The following is a 20,525-nucleotide window of genomic DNA, read 5'->3' as shown; positions in this document are numbered from 1 at the left end:
GATGTTAATAAAAAGTAACTAAAATAAAATTTTTCTTTGTTGACCTAAATAAAAATTGACTTTTTTTAATATATATATATATTACTTGTTTCTTATTGTTTTTCCAGTTAAACATACATTTTTCCAATTCATTTCAGTAACTTTAAAACTCTATTGTTAATTCACATACTCTTGCTAAGTCAGATTCTTAGATAAACAGTGTTTTTTAAAGCTATAATATGAAGCAATTATTTTGAAAATGAATTTTATGAAATGTTCCCAAAACCTTAAAGAAATGGTTGTTATGTTTTCCTACTTTTTTAAAAACTTGGAAAATTTCTTGAATTTTAATTGAATGATTAATTGTGTATGAGTAAGAAGCAATTCTTATGTGAAACAAATGGAATTTTTAGTAATATGTGAAAAGAACTGTAAAGGAAATATTTGTTTTTATATCTAATTTTATAATATCGTTGTAATTCATAATCTTTTTGTGTGTGTGTGTGTGTGTGTGATTTTTGTATATATATTTTTTTTAAATTTATTTGTCCTTGTGTTCATAATTAGATATTAAATTTAAGTAAAACATGTTTTGAGATAAATATGTATTTTTAGGGATGGAACAACTGATGTCACTAGAACATGGCATTTTGGAATACCATCTTCTTTTGAAAAAGTATTTGTTTTTTGTCATATGCATTTTATTTAGATAATTTTAATTATTAATTTTATGTTTTTTGGATGAAGGTGCAAGATTTATTTTTATAACATTTAAGAAAGCTTTTATTCAGCAGATTATAACAAATATTTCATTTTAGGAGTGCTACACGTTAGTTTTAAAAGGTCATATTTCACTTTCTTCTGCCGTATTTCCGAAATTTGTAAAAGGTGAGTTGCCCGTATGTCTTTTAATTAGTGATAATAATCTATCTGCCGTATGATGTTTAATAATTCAATTGTTAATTTTATGGAAAAGGAAACTGTGCTTGCTAGCATGTGTATATCATATATATTTAATTAATATTCACTTTTGCAATCTTTGCCATTTCACTGTATTTAATTCATATTGCATCCAATGTCTTGTATGTTTTCACTTGGTAGACTGCTTGTAACTTTCAAACTGCTCATATAATTAGGACAATATAATTAGGACATATCACAAACAAGATACACTTAATTTTCTTTTAAATCAAGGCAAAATTTTTTAACAATTAAAAAAAAAATGTCAAAAACCAATGAAACTGTGAAATAATTTGATAATTTTATTGTTAGTGTTTTCTTTCGTTGCCATCAGTGTCATAATTTAATTGGGAGATCAGAATTTATTGTTGCAAATATTCATTTTAAAAATTCACTTACATTTTGGAGTTGATTGACTTTAATGTGTACAGTTTGAGGCTGTAAATATATAGTTTATTATATTAAATTAAATGTTACTGCATTAAAAATTGCAATTATAATGAAAATATCATGATAAATATATTAATGGAATATATAGTTTGGATTTTTGTTTAATATTTAGTTGTATTATAGGGCAACTTTTAGATACACTAGCACGTAAATATTTGTGGGAATATGGCTTGAATTATTTGCATGGTACTGGTCATGGTGTTGGAGCTTATCTTAATGTTCATGAAGGTGAGGCATTTTCTTTTTTCAGATAATATTTATATCCATTTTTTTTATTTCAAAGTTTGTTGTATATGTTGAAAAGCAATTAATTTTACTTAAATTCTTTTTTTTTTTTTTTAACAAAGTATAGCAACATTTTAATTTAGCTGTGTCCAAACAGTGATATTGTAATTACTTATGAAAATTATCATAGAATTTCCATAAATTCAGAATAAAATTTATTTTCTTTATTAAAAATTAAAATAAAAATTGTGGGGTGAAGTTCCTTTACTAAGCAATCAGTAAAGGAGGAAATAAATCATCGTTACAAGCTAAATGTTAGTTATTGCAAGGAGAAATTGTGGAAGTTAATTTTCAAGATATAAGTGATGATTTATATGTACCATATCACTACTTTTAGTGCAGTTTTGAATGGTTAGGATTGTGCCATAAAAATGGATCATTTGCAGTGTACTTAGAAAAAGATGATGATTGCTTCATTGTGATAAACTTAGAGAGCCTACCTATGGTTTTCAAAGCAGAACTACTTACAAAAAAGTTCTGTGTTTTGGGAGAGAGTAAAGATGTACTCCACTATAAACATTATGAATAGTATGATATATGATGATAGCTACTGCTCATAGCTAGACATTCTGCAGGTAGCAATTAGGAAAGTCAATGGGATTAGTATTGCTTTCCAGCTAAATAACAGCAAAGCTTATGCTGCTTTGTAGATACAACTTTAATTCCTGAAGTTTAAATGGAGTTTTAACATTCAGAAAATACCATTTTCCTCACCTAACCTGTTCTTTGGAATATTGCTGTTTCAGATTTCAATGAGAATCTGATTAAAGACACGTGTTTCAGCTCACAAATAAAAATTCACGTAGATCAAACAAGCTGTATTTGTTTTTCTTCCCTTTTTGGCAACTTATTAATAAATAATTTATAACTTAAATCTTTGCTGGTGCAAGATTTTAAAGCCATGGAAGTAATGTATTTAAAAGTCATTAAAGACTAAAAAAGTGAGTCATTAAAGTGAGACTCAATTTTTCAAAAGCGAATTTTATTTAAAAAGCAAGTATCAAAAATATTTTTAATTAATAATTGTTTTATCTTCAAAAATGATATAAATCATAGATTTCAAAAGTTTCCACTTTAATTATGTACATTGTTATTAAAAATAAGTATACCACATTATTAAAAAATGTGTCATAAGCAAACACTTCTTTGGCCTATGTTCCATTCATCTTATAAAATAAATATATAAGCAAATAAATACTCTTAACTTCCTCATTCTTTCTACATGTATTTTTTAATGCAAAATATCAACACCACATTTATATTTTGTATTTATAATAAAGTTTTAATAGATTAAAATGATGTCTTTTAAATTGTAACATTCTTTGATTATTGCCATTTTCATTTTTGTCAATAATTTTTTAATGAGCCATTTTTTTAAGAACCATTTTGTTTGGCTAGGGTTTAGTTTCTAAAGTTAAAACTGTCAGAGCCTTGTAGAAGGCTTTCAGGAAAAGTGAATAAAAATAAGTAAATAATTATAACAGAGAGAATTAATGTACAGAATAAAAATTTCAGAAGTTGAATCCAAATATATGGTCAAATAATAACTTAAAACAATCTCATTTTATTTTGGGACTCCTGGTGGAACTATAAATTCAAAAACTGAGGAGTACTGGAACCAACTGAATTTAAATCTTCCTTTTGATTCCTCCCATTTTAAGGCTTATCCGCTGAAAAATATTTGATTAAGATACGACTGTTTTGAATTATTGGTTATAATATTTTTGTTTTCCAATCATCTTTTTTTAATTTTTTAAATTTTATTTATTTATTTTTTATTAATATTATGTTTGGTAGTTTGTTATGTAGAATATAATACTCATGTATATTTTGTCTCAATATGCTTAATAAATTTCCCCACTTAGGGCCAATTGGTATTAGCTTTCGTGCTCATCCAGATGATCCTGGTTTGCAACCTGGCATGATCCTGTCTATTGGTATAATTTATATTTTTATGTAAATAAATAAATAATATTCGAATTTTTCTTACATGTACAATTAATTATGGATTCTGTTTATTGCAAAGAGAGATTAAATAAATACATTATATTTGTGTTGTTCTTTCTTCATACTGTATAACTAATTACAGAGCCTGGATATTATGAAGACGAGCAGTTTGGCATTAGATTGGAAAATCTAGCTGTGATAAAAAAGATTCAAACTCTGGTAAATATAAGATATTTAATTTATAGAATATGGATTTTAGATCTTTTCATTTGATAACTATTTTTACTTGTCTCAGTGTATTATGTGCAGAGTAAAATAATTTGTTATATCTGAATGCTAATGTTCTTTACATTAGTATCTGATACACTTATGTACAAAGATTAAGGACAAAGTGGAAAAATCAGCATAAAAACAGAACAAGACAACAGAATAGATCAAAGATCAATCAGGAGAAAGACTTAAGATCGGTATAGTAGGCATGTGTCTATTTGGCACATGACATGGAGGTAAAAGTAAAGTGTCAGCAGAGCATAAAGTATGCTAGCTGTGTATGCTCAACAATTCAATGAAAGCTTTTGTATAGCATACAGTGATATCGACAACATTGAGTTGGTACTGCTGTGTGATATGGCCAACAGGTAGTACAAGAGATGTCATCTGGATGATTTTACTCATGTCATTGGGAAGCTGGAAGAAGTTTGAAACATGGCAGTTGTGGTGTGAGAATTTTGGATTTCTTATAGCATCCATGAGCCTAGAGAGCATTTCAAACAGCAGGAACAGCTGTCCAATCATTCAGCAGTGGTCATCACTGAGCAACAATAGCAGCAGATGACTAGTATATTGCCATACAGGCAAGGTAATACATGCGACAGACACAGCGGGAGAAATCGCAAGGCACATGCAACGAACTACTGGATGTCTGATATCACATTTTACTGTAGCCAGGAGCATGATCTAAAGGCATGATAATATGGTGTGTAATTAATGCATGTCCACTGGAGATGGCGGTTTCTGTGGTGCCGGGAACACAAGAGCTGGATACAACAGGAATGAGGTCAAATGCTGTTTATAGGTGAGAGCTAATGTAGTCTCTTGAGTGCTTCTGGATGTATACAGATTTGGAAAGAAAAGCTAGCATGCAATCACTCCTGCAAAATCATTGAAAAGGATCATTTTGGAAGTGCCATAGTTCTTGTTTGGGGTGTCATCATACTTGGTAGCCATACTGATCACATTTTTCAAGGAGGTGCAGTTACATGTGTCTGCTGTTGTACTGGGGTTCTTTTGCCTCATTTGTGTCTGTTTAGAGGGGTTGTGGACATAGACTTGTCAATCATGGACGACAATGCTGCAAATAATTCCCCTTACATTTAATACATTTTAATCTGTTATTAGAAACAAGGGATTATGATTTTTTTAACACTTTTTATTTTTATTGTTATTTGTACATTTCCAAAGTTACTTTCTCATCCAGAGATTTAGTCTGTGGTGCTTCATAATTTATGTGCATATGAATTATTTATGCAAGCTTGTTCTATGACTGTTTTGATTAATGAGAAAATAATATTTATAATCATGCTGAGCAGATAATTTTACCTAAGCTTCTAAATAACTTGACTTCGAAACTGGGATATATTTGATTTTCAATGCTGGCTCATCATCTGAAAGGTTGATAATTCCATCACATAATGAAATTTTTGGATGCTATGCATGTGTTTCATTTTTATGAACGCATGAAATATACATATTTTTACATGATTATTTTATTCATCACTAAATAATTCAATATTTAACCACTTGCTCTACAATATAACAAGCAGTAAAGTGTCTCATTTACTCCACTCCGCGTCTGCGAGTGCAATTCAGAGCTGTAACTCAAGAAATAAACAATCTCGTTGTTAGGCGACGTGTGCACCACGTTATTTTCATTTTTGCACACGGTTTGAGACAAAAGCATCTCGATATGCTTGGCACGTCTTTTTAGCGCAAGTGGTTAATAGGTATTTGAGCACATGGACCAATAGATGTAATTGATTTAGCAGAATATTTATCAATGGCATCCTGAAGTTTTGCTTTAGTTTGAAAATATCTTATAACGTTTAATCTCTGATAATTCTTTCAGTAACTAAGGGTCTGCGTCTTCAAATAAAGTGTAAATAGTGCCTAATTTCTGAATTCTAATGATTGATTCATTTTTGCTAAGAATTTTGTATGACTTTTATAAAATTGTGCATTTGAGTCTGTGTTGATTTGGCTGTTCTAAGAATTTTCTGTGCAGTCACTTCATCCATAATGAATAGAATCAAAATACCAAAATCAACTTCAGAATGATGGTAACATAAAAATATACACTTTATTAATCAAAGTTAGATGAAACTGAAACTAAATTAAACTGTGTCTTGAGCTGGTGGATTCGGAACATCTCGGTGAAGTGCCTTCAGAAATGTAGATGTATGCTGCTGATCTGTATTTGTTACAATAGGAACTCAGTTGTTGATTACACATATATATTTGAAATGAATTATTTAAATCATACAGGTGGAAGCAGAGCTACATTTATGAATAAAATGCGGTTAGTACAATAGGAATACAATGCAATGGGGAAACAGAAGAGTGAATGAATGAATGGTTACCAACACAGTGCAATGAAAGTGGATTAACACCCTGTAGTATGAAAGTATTGAAGATGAGCTGAACAGCTATGTCAAATGATTCTACTTTTATTTAAAAATATTAGACCTTAATGATTGTAAAATTTTACTTCTTAGGGAATGGAATTTTCCTCTTCCCATTGCATTTAGAGCATCCCACTTTATGGCAATCCATCTTTTCAGCTCTCTTCATTTATCTAATGTATGAAAAGAATAATGGCATTGTAGAATGCAAGATTAGATATAAAAACAATTTTTCATTTTAAATATATGCTCCATTTATGTAATATATAGAATATGTAATATATAGAACAGAGTAATGCTGTAAAATGCAAGACTAGGTATAAAAGCAATTTTTTATTTAAAATATATGCTAATCCAAGGTTGTTTTTGTGCCTAATTTTCGTTTAGAGCCAAAAGTCATAAATAGTAAACCTTCTCTGAAACCACCTTTAGAAGTGATTAAATATTCCTGAGAATGTAAATATCAGTATTAAGCATCACTGTCCAAGATGACTAAGTGTTTATAAGACCAAAATCATGTGGATCATATGGAAAACTAAGCATGTTACTCCTAGAGAGGTTTCATTGCATTTAATTTTCAGTCGGTTCTTTAGCTCTGTTTTGTCATTTTTTTAAAAAGCTGATTTATTTAGCATCTACATGCATTCAGAAGTTTTATTATTTTATTTATTTCAGTAATCAAAAAGCATCTGCACGATAAAAAAATTAGTTTCTGATCTGTAATCTATCAAATAACTGGAAAATTCCTGTGTCTCAGTTTCCTTTGTTAAATGTTTCATACTCTATGTTTCCTCCTTAAATTTTTATCTGCTTCAATAATTTTCTCATTTTCTCAGTATTTATTTATGTGTATATGCTCCTCATGCACAATCCCCCCCCTTTAGTTGTAGTAAGGGGAATTATCTGTTTTCACATTTCATACAAAAATCCAAAGACATATTAAAAGCTATCAAAAGCCAAAGACATATTAAAAGCTATTGTGCTAGTTGAAAAATTTAAATGCTGTAGAAATGTAATATAAAAAAAAAACTTAAATATATTTTAAAAATAATTTACTAATAATTCTTTTCTTGACAGAATGAAAAAGCAGTTATTAAAATATTGAAGATATTTTTATGAATTTTGATGAAAAAAATCATTTTATTAAAGGGAAATTATAATTACCGAATAAAAAAGCTGTTATATGTATATTATTGTCTCGTATGTTCTTTGTATGTTAATGTTAAAAAAAGTCCCATCAGTGGCTGAGTAATAAAGTCACTGAGAACTGGTAGGTTGATCAGGGTTCAAATCGCTGTGAACAACAGGTTGTCTGGCGAACTTGACAAGAATATATATATTCTCTCTGACAGCCAATCAGCCATCCGTGCTCTGGCTAATCATGTCAAGTTACAAAACTGTGCTCAAAATCTCAATTCTCTGGCTCAGGCCCATAACACCATTAGTTTAGTTTGGGTCCCAGATCATGGTGATTTTGCTGGAAACGAACTAGCCAATAAAGTAGCTAAAGATGTTTTGCAACTACCCATGTCTGGCCCAGAACCATTTTACCCAGTTTCATATCAGACTGTTAAAAAAGATGTAAGAAGCTGGATAAAGAACAAACATGATGATATATGGTCTAAACTGCCAGACTGTGCTCATTCTAAATTAGTGCTCAGTACACTTAACTTATCAGGTAAACTCATACAACTTAGTAAAATTAACTTACGCCAGGTAATTCAAATTGTTACCGGACAAGCTTATCTGGCCAAGCATCTCCACAAATGTGGTCTTGTCAAATTTCCTCTCTACCGAGCTTGTGGAGAAGAAGAGGAAACACCTACTCACTTCCTGGGATGATGTCCTGTATTTTCTGTCCGTAGAAACAAATTCCTTGGGTTTCCCTACATCAGCTTCGATCAGGCGCTTCTAAACAAAGAGCTGTCTGGCATAATAGGGTTCCTAATGTATACTAAACACCTACAGGTATGGTGAATTTGAAACCACAAGAAACAAGCAATGAGATGTCCTGTGAATCCCTTTTGGGGGGGAGTAAAAGAAACTATGTGGGGGAATTCCCTCTCACAGCTGTGTTTTGAAATATAAATATAGATATTAAATCTATATACACTACCTGGCCACTTGGTTTGAGGAAGTACCTCTGTCCTCCTTATTTTTCAGACTCACCATCACACCCTTGTTTGGTCAAGAGTTTGAGTTTTATGGTTTGGGAGGGATTGAATCGGCTCTTCATCCAATTGGGATGTCTTAACGATTTAACCGATCCCCCTGAATTTAGAGATGGAATCTTTTACTAATACTATATATTTGGTGGCAGTTTGGAATCTTATCTACTTATTTACTATTTACCTTGCTGGGGAATAACCATTTAAAATCTTTGTTTTAAATATTTAAATGGCAGAAGAGCAATGGGCAACATTGCCTAAGCTCTTTTTCCTTCTTTTTATAAGAAGGAAGCACCACCATTGTTGTTGTTGTTGTCTGGCAAACAGATTTTGGGAATTTTCGTAGTTTTCCTCATGTATAACATGATCACAAGCCAGCTTTCCTTAAAAAATCCTCTATGAAGGCAACCCTTCCCACAGGCAAATAGCCCTTGAGTTGCTTTACCTTAATCAATTAACCTAAACCATCACAATGCAACCAATTCACTGATTTTAAGCAGTTCTTGGAAATTGTCAACCAAGTTAGTTAGTCGCACAACTTTTTCAAACTTTTACTTTCATGGGCATTTTTATTTTCAGCATAATTTTCGGAATGTGGAATATCTTACTTTCGAACCATTGACACTTGTCCCTTTCCAAGCAAAATTAATAGAGCCTTCAATGTTGACAGCAGAGGAGGTAATGTTTATGTTTTTTTTAGCTTTCAAAATCAAATATAAATGTAGATTATATATATAATAACATATAATATTATAATAATGAATACAAATATTATGATCTATACTAATGAATATAAACACAAAACTAAATAAACATAGATTTATTCACTTTTGTAATTTTAATCTTAATTATATTAAAATCTTTCTTTGGGTAAACTTATTTCATGTTCTCAAATTATTTCTAGTTTTTGTTCAGTAATATAAAAATGTGAAGTTTTTATTATTGCATTCTCTTAGAAACATGATAATTATTCAATAATAAATTGTTGCTGGCAACAATAAATGAAGGGGATTATTGTTATAAATTTAAACAATCTCCTGAATTACCATCTTCATCAAAGAGTTGCAACAGCTCTTTCTCTCTCTTTTTTTTATTTTTATCAAGCCTATCTCTTCTTACATTTTTGGTTCTTTCTGATTATCTGCATCCCCCTCAGAAAAGTATTCATGAGGCAACACATTATATCCCCAAAATGATATTGGCAACCCATGATGTTGCTAGAATATATTTATGTGGCACTCATGTATGTGCAGCAGATGAGTGCAGATTTCCACCTTCAAATTTGATGGTCATTTTTCTAATTAGCATTTGTTTTTGCATTGAATTTAATTTTTCTTGTAAGGAATTGTAATGGAACAGGGGAATTTGTTGGCAGAGGAGTAAGAAACCTTTTTTTGTCTACAAAAATGTATTATTTTTTATTTTTCAGAAATATGATATTTGCCTAATAGTAGAGAATACAAAAATTTGTGTTTCTTAAACAATTGAATATGTGTATTTCTCTAATGTTTCTTCAAACAGAAACAGATTGATATGTACATAATAGTAGAGAATACAAAAATTTGTGTTTCTTAAACAGAAACAGATTGATGTGTACATAGGGAGAACAAAAGTGTGCATAATGCCAAGTTTGTACTTTTTTCTGATATTTCAAGTAAAACAGATCACTTTATTGCATTTCTACATATTTTTTCACCTAATGCAAAGAGGTAAATCATTAACCCTGTATAATGCAAGCTATTTGGCCATTTCTCAGGGGGGGGAAATAAAAAAAATATGTATATACATGCAACACATAAAACAACTTAATCTATATAGTTTTATTTTATTATATTTTATATTCCATTTTATTATATATAATTTTAAATGTGCCTATTTCAAATCATAAAACCATAGCTCTTATAATAATAATATTAATCATTTCTTTACATACTTAGAAAATTGCTTCAAAGTGCTATTATTTTTACTCCCTTGCAATAATTTATCATTTGGTGCTGTATCTTTTAATAATTGATATTCTTTGGTGATTTGCTGTTCCAACTCTTAATTTCGGAATTTCTGCTTGATGCCAATTGCTTATCAATATGACTTTTTAATGTTGTTTTTAAAGCACACATAAAATCATCCCATAAGCAAGTCAAATATATGATATTGAATATATATATATATATATATATAGCTTATCTGTGTAGTTTCAAAAAAATAATAGCGATCTTGAATTTATAGCAGCAGGATTTTTGCACACTAAGTTTAAACTTAGTCGAATAAGGAATATATTTAGCTTCATAATTTCTTTGCATGCCATTAGCTCATGTATTGCATACCTTTGCTTAAGTCCAGCCATACTATCCCCATTATCATAGTTCTGACATCAAACTTGAATGTCAAGACCATCTTTTTCTGTCATTTTAGGGAATTTCTTTGCTAAATTATTGTCAGTTGACACTTTTACTTCTATAAAATTGATTATGCTTCTTTCAGTTATTATGGTTTCATTTGATAATTGATGCAGCAAGAAAAGAAAAGTAATTTATCATAAACCCTTTTTTTAAATTTAATTTTTTTCTATTTTGTAATATAAATTACATGCTATCAATAATGAAAGTTTTAGTCATTATTAAAACACAAGCAATAAATTATAAGAAAATTATGAAAAAAAGAAAAATAATTAAGCATCATTTAGAGAATAAAAAAATTGTTTTGGAAATTAGACGTAATAACAATGCTACAACAAGCATTTAACTTAAGTTAAAATGAACATAACTAATTCCTCATTAAGTACACCAAGGTGGCAAACTCAAAACCAATTTTTGGGGGAGAAATGCTTTTTTTCTCCTGTCTGCTTTAGATTCCAATACATTTTTTTTAAAGAAATGTAGAAAATCATTGAATGAATTTTTTTTATCATTTTTATTTTATCTATGAAAATTTCAAAACTTTATATTTGATACATTTTTAGGTGTTAACATTTTAGTATCATAAATGTCAAATAATCTAAAAAATTGAATAATTTTCAAAAATTCACCAAAATCTAAGAAATTAAATTGCAAGTTTCTTTGAAAAGATTTTTTTCCACTGTATTCGATGGCACTGCTTTAAACAGTTTTATCATTGTGCCCATTGCTTTACACAATTTTATCCTACATTTGGTTTCTTAAATGTTATTCATATTTTAGTCAAATATTTTATTTTTGAAATCCTAAGAATCAAATATCATAAGATTAAAAAGTTTTTAAATTTAAAAAAATACAAACACTAAATTTTACCCAAAAATTTATTTTTCTTCTTTTTCTTCAGGCATTTTACTTTATTCTTGCTCTTTTCCTTTAGGCATTCCGCAAGTATATTAAAAAGCATTCAAATTTTCGAAATATCTTCATATTTCTGACAATCATTTTAAATAAAGTTATCGCCTTCCATTTCATAAAGGCCCACAAACGGCCGAGCAGTAAAGTCGCTGAACACTGATAGTTCACTCCGGGGTTCGAATCCCGGTAAACGGGCTGGCTGCATGGGCGGTTTTGTGGTTTTCCCCACGTGTAACATGTATACGAGCCAGTTTACCTTAGAACGTCCTCCACGAAGGCATCCCTCCCTTTAGGCAGATAGCCCTTGTGTGCTTTGCCATAATTAAATAATCCAATCCAATTCTTAATTAAATATAATTGATTTGTAACTTCTACTACATCTGATGGTAAAAATGGAAGTGCAAATAAATAATATCGTGTGCAATCTTGATTAATATAAAATTAAAAATTTTGCGTAGAAAAATATTTGCATTCAGACATAAAGTTTTTTGAAATATTTGCAATTACTTTATAAGAAGGATTTATTAATAACCATAATAATTACTTATTATATTATTGATGATTAGGATTCAGTTCTTGACAATTACATTCTAAATTAGAATTTTAAGGATATAATGAAATTACGCTACGCACAAAAATACATTTAAGGATAAAAAATGAGTTGATTTTTTATGTTTTAAAACTTCTTAAATTCATTTAATAAACATCGTATCCTCGTTGTTAATTGAATCCAGAATGTTGTGTGTCGTTTATATAATTATTCTTACTCGTCCACAGAAGCTGCTGATTTATCCAGCCATTAAGTAGCTGCAAATCATTTCTACATAACCATTGAACTTCCACTAATTCAGTCTCTAGAGGGTTGTATGTTTATATCATAATTTGACTTATATAAATGATTATTCTAAATCTTATGTTTCTATAAAAATATACTGTGCTTTAAAAATATGGATGATAGTATCTGCCGCTCTTTCAGCCACTTCAAAAGCAGCAGTTTGTTTAGAAATAAATTATGCAGTTAATGTCATAAAATATTTTCATAAAATTCAAATAAACATTAAACGAAAATTCTCAGTTTTAGACAATTCGATTTAAACGAAGTAAAGTAGCAGACGATAAAACGCCGAATGTAAAAATTTACTCTTAGAAAAATGTACTCTTATTTTTTTTAAAAAAAAGGAAGAAAGAGAGAAATTAAAAAAACACTGTTAAAATTTGAATAATATCATATATAATTTAAAAAAACAGCTTTTCATATAGTATTAATAAATATTTATTACGCCTTATTGAGGGAAAAAAATTCATATAATTAATTCTCCATAAAATTTTACTTGAAATTTAAGGTTAAAAATAGCTGTGGCAATTCAGTGTAACAAAAATCCATAGACCACATTTGGCGTTATTATCGCTCAAAAAAAAAAAAGATGCCAAATTTCAAAACGCGAAAATATGTAAATTCGTGTATATCTTAGAAAATTTTGAATAAAAATGTCTAATTTTTTGCAGATATGTTTAAAATTACACCTACTTTATGACGATGGTAAAAATTTTATAGGTTATAATTCAAAATTTTTTTCAAAAAATTTATAAAAATTATTTAAAAATAGAAATTTAAAAAATAAAACACAAAAAATGGGTAAATTTTATTTGGAATGAACCTAAATTTCGAAATGTGAGAGAAAAAATCAAAAAAGTTTAATAAAAAAAGAGATATTAATAAATATTTGCCAAATTCAATTAACATTGAGGAGCTAAAATTTTGAGAGCTAATATTTTAAAAACTAGTCGTACGATTTTTACAAAACTTGGTATTCTGGCATAATTTGAGTCGTAGAATCGAAATATGTAAAAAAATTGGTATGTTATTTCAGAAAAAGTCCGATTTTGTGTCAAAATACTTATGTTAGAATAGTGCTATATATAAATCTAATGTATATCCTAAGTCGCGCTTTCGAGACATGAAAAACGCAATTTGAATTTTGTCAATCGGCCCAGTAGAACGGGAGATAAGCACTGTCCTCCTTTTTTTTTTTTTTTTTTTTTTTTTTTTGAGCAGTGTACAAGAAAACAACATTACGTGCTACTAAAAACAGACGGCCACTGGGGGGGGGGGATTTTCACAGGCAGGAGAGGATAGCGAAAGGGTTAACATATCGATTTATTTAATCCCTTCAGTAGTATATGTAATTGATTCAGAAAAACTGTAAATGAAACCAACTACACAGATCTAACAAAAATTAAGTATGGCTACAACAAGACAAAACCTTGTGCCAGGCATGTTGTTAGTGGCAAAGTTTACATAAAAAATGACACATATGCTACTAATACAGTAAATTTTATTTTCAAATATATTTTTTAGATTCCTGATGGTATTCCAATGAGCCTTTATGCATTAGGTCTGCTGTAAGAAATTGCAAGCGGTTACATTATCATTCATTTTCAGTTAGTGGACTTTGGTAAGCTTGAAACAATAAAGGAATTCAAATGAAATGGAAGTGTAAAGAATGACAAATGTTGGGAGCATGGTACTTTTTAGACAAGTTAAATCTTTTCAGCTCAATGAGTTATTGTAAACAAGCATAAATTAACTTCAAGTGTTATCTCCAACAGTAGGCTTTAATGTTAGAAAAAGCATATACAATGCTGTGAAAGCTCAACATTTTTTAGAATAAATTAATGTTATTATTTTTTCTCTTAATTCATTTGGATTGGTTTGGTTCTGCTTTGCACATGGAGAGAAAAACAGCACAAAAAATATTACACAAGGATTTCTTGGAAAAAGTTAATGTTTTATTGTAGGTGTTTTTTGCTTGTTGTTTAATTTAATTGATTTATTGTCTTTTTACAGAATTTTTTATGCTGCACTATTTTTGAAATAGCTGTTATCTTACATGTGTTGGCTTAGAGAAAACTTAGTCACCAATAAGGTGTTGTTGTTTCAGGGGGGGGTGCCAATAATCAGAAAGTACCACATTTTCAACTTTTTCAAGTATCTTACTTAAGAAGTTCTTATTGTTTTATGTTTGTTTTGAAGGGAAAAACTTATAGGTGCTGACCCATAAGTGTTGCAACTTGTACAGCTTTTGTCCTTGTGTACTTTTGAAATCATTTATGTAATTGCATACCTATCAGTTTTAAGCAACATGCACATTGCATGAATTTTCACATTATTTTATCATTTCACTAACGAATACAACTTTTATGCTTCTTATGATTTATAAACTGCTTTACAGTAAAAATACTAAAATTTTATTCAGTATTTCTTAGCTTGAAGATGCAAAAAGGCATCAGATTATAATGTTGAAGAATCATTACTCATCTTCTTTAATTGCTGCTAAGAAATCTCACTTTTCTCAGAATCTGTCATTGTTCTATATTCCTAAGAAAGTTATGAGAAATGCTTTAATGATATCCTTATAAAAATGGGGCAGGGGGAATTAAATGTCTTTCACTGAATGTCTTTTAAATATAAATTATATTATTAATTGATGGAAAGACTTTAATGTGTACATATGTATGCTACATTCAATGCACGAGCCCCATCTTTTCAATAAAATTTCTGTGATTGTGTGTCGATGTATAATTTTTCATGTAATAGTGTTCAATTTATTTTTACTCACCAAAGAAACCACATAAAGAACCAGATTTACCACCCAAAGAAAGATTTTTATTATATCTGAAGATAAAAAAATTTAGTGACAAGTAAATTAATGATAAAAAATTAACAATTTATTTTTTTGATAATTTAATAATTTTAATGATAATTAAAAATTTTAATTAAATTTTAATTTGAATTATTAATTTTAAAAATATTTTAATATGTAAGTTATACCCCAATATAAATTATTTTAAGTTTAAATGCTATGACAGCATTTCAAAAACCTTGATTACATTTACTTTTTATTGCAATTGTAATAAAATTAAACATTTACCTCTTTAAGTACAGTCAAAAGTCGTTAATCCAGACTCGTCGGGACTTCGGTGATTCCGGATTATCGATTTTTCCGGATTATAGATCATCAGTTTAAATCTGGTAAGATTGCATGCAGAAATTATAAAATTAAAAATATGAAACCGTAATTTATGAAATAAGGAGCAATTATGATCTAAAGGGTATCAAAATTTATTAAAAAAATCTTAATATTTATTTGTTTACTTTATTAAACATTTCTTTCAATGTAAGTTGTTTAAGTTGCTTCGTTTTTTATGTGATAATACTTTCTCTTTAATTCTATAAACAGACATAATTTCTTGTTCAGTTACAAAGTTCCGCTGTTCAAGTCCTATAATTGCTGTGTCGAGAATACCGACTAATTTGTCAATCGAAATTTTTTCGTTTTCAATAACAGCTGTGTCACTTTCTTCGCTATCGGAAGCGAATTATACTGACGAGGAATTTGATTTAAATCATATCAAAGACGGAGTACATCGAGATGAAATACTACAAGCCAAATAAAATAAAAACATCTGCCCTGAAGATAAGGATAGTGCTGACAGGTCAACTTCCAATTCATTGCGCGCCGAGCCCCACCCCCCCAGCAGTGAAATTGATAAACAGATTCGGAATGGTTAGATAAACACAGGATATGCCTTTATCCATTTTTTACAGCAATTCCACTGTTTGGTTAATCGACTTCAAAACATACTTTCGCTTTGTAGATCCTTTACATATTAGTAAATATATATCAGAAATTCTATTTGACATAATCGAAAGTTCAAGCTTACTTTTATAAAATTGCTCTAACAGTCTTCAAAAAATAATAAGCCGGATCCAATTCGAAGATTAAGGAACAACGCAATCTGCAACATTAACTGAATTAATTCTTACCTTATACCATCCATTATACATTAAATGCGCATTCGTAAACGTATTTTGCACATGCGCACACGCATATTCGCAGCCGTAAAGGTCTTACACGCATGCATCAACGCGATGTATGCGCAGAAAGTTTGTAACTTTGAGGTCCGAATTAACGACTTTTGACTGTATATCACTAAATTTTTCAAAGTTAAAGTGATATCTCATTTTATAAGTTCCTTGCTAAAGCAAATATTAATTCATTTTTAGGTGTTGCATCTAAAGATCTGTTTATGACAATGTTTAGCCTAAAATTTCTGAGATTTCCCTTTCCCTTTTTTATGTCTCTCCTCCCTTATGACATTACATATCAAAGCATTGTGATGTTTCACAGGTCTGATAAGATCTATTTGTTGAAATATTCATCTTTGTATTTTGCAAATAACTTTCCAGAAATTTTTGATGGAAAGTATTTGCTTTGATGATGCCTAATAATTTATTCATTTTGAAGTGAAAGAGAAGTTTGAGAAAATTTTTTAATTAATTCTCGCTTGAGTACTTTTTTCACAGAATTCTGCCTTGAAAGTTATATTAGTTCATTTTTGCATCCTAGGAAGCACGGAGTAATTAAATTATTTTTGAACGTTACTTGTTCTGAAAAGCTTCTTAAAAATGTTTACACTTTTGTATTTTCTAAAAAAACTTCAAGCTTTCATCATTTTTTTTCACTTTATATTCTTGATTGATTTTTGAAATAAATTTCTAAACTTACATAAACATTTATATATAAAATGTCATCACTTAACTAATGGCCATGTGTACCAATTGAAATTAGTATACAATTACCCTTAATGGGCAATTCTATTCTGACTTTAATATGCATGATAAAGTAAGCTTTTAATTTAATAATTGATATTATAATTGATTTAATAATTGATATTATAATTGATTTAATAATTGATATTTTCATGATTTTTCTGTGAGTGACCTAAATATTGAACCAATTTTCTTTGAAAAGTATGCTTCTGAAGTATTTGGCATGTGATGAATAGCAATATTGGGACTCATAAATAAATTCCTGATAGTCATTTTAATTCTTTATTACATACATTTATATATAATATGTGCAATCTTCAAACTATAAGATGAGAACTTTCACATACAAAATTTTAGATGCCAAAAATATGCATCCATATTCTATCAGCAGACGTCCATTAATTAATTAAAAAAATTTCTCAAACTTCTCTTTCACTTCAAAATGAATAAATTATTAGGCATCATCAAAGCAAATACTTTCTATCAAAAATTTCTGGAAAGTTATTTGCAAAATACAAAGATGAATATTTCAACAAATAGATCTTATCAGACCTGTGAAACATCAATGCTTTGATATGTAATGTCATAAGGGAGGAGAGACAGAAAAAAGGGAAAGGAAAATCTCAGAAATTTTAGGCTAAACATTGTCGTAAACAGATATTTAGATGCAACACCTAAAAATGAATTAATATTTGCTTTAGCAAGGAACTTATAAAATGAGATATCATTGCCAAACAGCATTCTGAAAAAGCAACAATAGTTGCCATAGCATTTGGCTCCCTTGAAGCACCACAATATAAATTTCAAATATTCCATGCAGCATTTTCTTCAAAGGCAGATAGCCTGCAAATGTTTTAATTAATTTTATATCTGTCTGTCTTATGTATAGGGCAAACAAATTTAGTTGTATATTTATTATTCTGGAAGAGAAAAGTTATGTTAGTAATGAAAATAAAGTTCCAATGGAGAGCATATTAGCTTAGACAAAGATTTCATAACATTAGGAATAATACTGAAAAAAGTTTTGCATCCAGATATCTCATATTAATGATCAAGGTTGGAATGACAAATTATATGTATAGTTATGTGTTTCAATTAAAATGTAAATTAACCTTTAAGGAAAAAGTTCTCTTTATAAATAGAACAAATAATTTTATATCTTTCTGTCTTTTAGTTAAAATGGTTGAATGACTACCATGCTTCTTGTAGAGAAATTATTAGTAAAGCTTTAGAAGAACAAGGAAAGGAAGAAACTCGTCAGTGGCTTTTTAGAGAGACTATGCCTTTAGGATAATAATCAAAGTTTTAGAATTTAATCAAAATTGACCTTTCATTAGCTTTATGTATAGGACTAATCCTTTGTAATTAAGTGACAATGAAATATATAGAAACATATGTTCAAATATATTTACACGTTTGCATTTGGATAATAATTAGTTTTGTCAAATTTGGATTGCTCAAAATTAGTTTGCTAAAAATTGTCATTTTTTATGAATAATAAATAAATATTTTGCAATTTGTGCAAGATGTTTCATTTCTCATTTTGATGGGTTTGTGCAATTTATGAAAAATAGTTTCAAAAGAGATTGGTATAATGTTAACAGAATGTACAGAAAAAGTAGCTGCAAGCGTTATTTCTTTAATTATTAATCCTGGACTTGTACTTCCAGTTACAAACTTTTTAAAAATAAATTAGGGAGTTTTATGAAAGTGATTTCAGCAGTGGATGTTAAGGTTTCCTTAAAAATAAAGTCTAAATTTTTTTTGCATATTCCCAATGGAGCAAAAATTCCAGTTAATCGTTAATTAGTTAAAAAAAAAAAAAAAAAGATTTCCGCACCTTTACATAAAAATGTGGATAATGAATGTTTCAAACAAGCCAGCTCCAAATTACTAATTGATATTGTTATAATCCAATAGAATTATTAATTCCAGAAATGAGAATCTTTTATTTTCTTCCAAATGCTTTGAATGTTGGCAGTAGGCATGGTAATATTCAGTTCTTGAATGTGTTTGCAAAATTTTGCAAGAAGTTATCTCTCTCTCTCTCTTTTTTTTTTTTTTTTTTTCTAATTCATTTTAGTTGATGAATATTTTACTAATTGGAGTTTTTACTATTATTTTATTATTTAAACAGGGTTCGTACGGTCCTTAAGAGTCCTTAAATTTTTTGAAATCGGTTTTTGGTCCTTAAAAGTCCTTAATTTTGGCCAAAATCAGTAGAAGTCCTTAATTTTAATCATAAGAAATTTCTGTCTGTTTTTACGACTGCCATTTTGAGTGTGAATTAGCATTTTGGAGGAATGTTTTTGGCAATTCATTGACGTATATGGTTATCTTTTGAATGGGTTCATGGGTTATAATTTGTTTCGATTTCTGATGATGGGATACTCGAGTTTCTAAGCAAGAAGTGAAACATAAGCATTTCAAAATTCATTTTTTTTTTCTAATAAAGAGCTCTTAAACAACTTTTCATTTTGGGGTTGTGAGTTCTTTTATTAAATGGTTCTAAATTTGACAACTTGTCAACATTTTGACGATTTTTAAGATCAGTTTCTATAGAAAATTTTTAATTCCGAGATCTGAGAATTTTTCGGCGATTTTTTTTTTAAGCATCATAACATTGTTCATAATTGTTCTTATTTGACATAACATTGATTATAAAATGACATGACACAAAATTTTTTATAACATTTAATAATGATTTGACATAAAATTTATCATAACATTGATAAATTTCATTAAAATAGTGGTAATATATTAGAATTATATTTAAAAAATAACATTAAAATAAAAAAATTTTATTTTTTGCTATATCATGTTATAAAGTTTCATTTTGGCAACTTATTATACAGTATTTTAAACCTGAAAAATAAACAAGGTATGTAGCTATAAAGCATAATTTACAAAACAGCTCTTAGTAAAAGCAAAATTAGCTATGTAATTAGTTAAAGTGTTTTCTTTTTAATTTTTTTCATAGTAAACATTTATCCCATGTAATTGTCTTAAATTATTCAAAATTCTCAGAATATGCATCAGTTTTTTCTATAAAATTAATTTTACACTTTTTCCTTCCCCCCCCCCCCTTTTTTTTTTTTTTTCAAAATATTTCTGGCTTTTTGCTGTTACAAAATTG

General features: G+C 28.8%; 1 protein-coding gene across 3 annotated transcripts in view; it reads left to right on the top strand.

Annotated features, from left to right (window-relative positions):
* ApepP (Aminopeptidase P) overlaps nt 1-18,905 on the top strand; it is a 108,154-nt gene extending 89,249 nt beyond the window's left edge. For 2 of the 3 annotated variants that reach the window (XM_085817654.1, XM_085817651.1), the window contains exons 14-20: nt 595-655; nt 798-867; nt 1,513-1,617; nt 3,540-3,611; nt 3,764-3,840; nt 9,047-9,145; nt 18,564-18,905. In XM_085817654.1, coding sequence (XP_085673780.1) covers nt 595-655; nt 798-867; nt 1,513-1,617; nt 3,540-3,611; nt 3,764-3,840; nt 9,047-9,145; nt 18,564-18,683 — 604 coding nt within the window. In that variant the 3' untranslated portion in view covers nt 18,684-18,905. The remainder of the gene's footprint in view (nt 1-594; nt 656-797; nt 868-1,512; nt 1,618-3,539; nt 3,612-3,763; nt 3,841-9,046; nt 9,146-18,563) is intronic. The other variant, XM_085817653.1, reaches the window with a different exon arrangement.
* The last annotated feature ends 1,620 nt before the right edge of the window (nt 18,906-20,525 follow it).

This window comes from Stegodyphus dumicola, chromosome 5 (genome assembly GCF_044657685.1).
Source record: "Stegodyphus dumicola isolate Sdum_Otavi_A_Nest chromosome 5, ASM4465768v1".
NCBI classification, from domain to species: Eukaryota; Metazoa; Arthropoda; class Arachnida; order Araneae; family Eresidae; genus Stegodyphus; species Stegodyphus dumicola.
The sequence above is the reverse complement of the archived record's forward strand: the minus strand, read 5'-3'. Positions and strand labels throughout refer to the sequence as shown.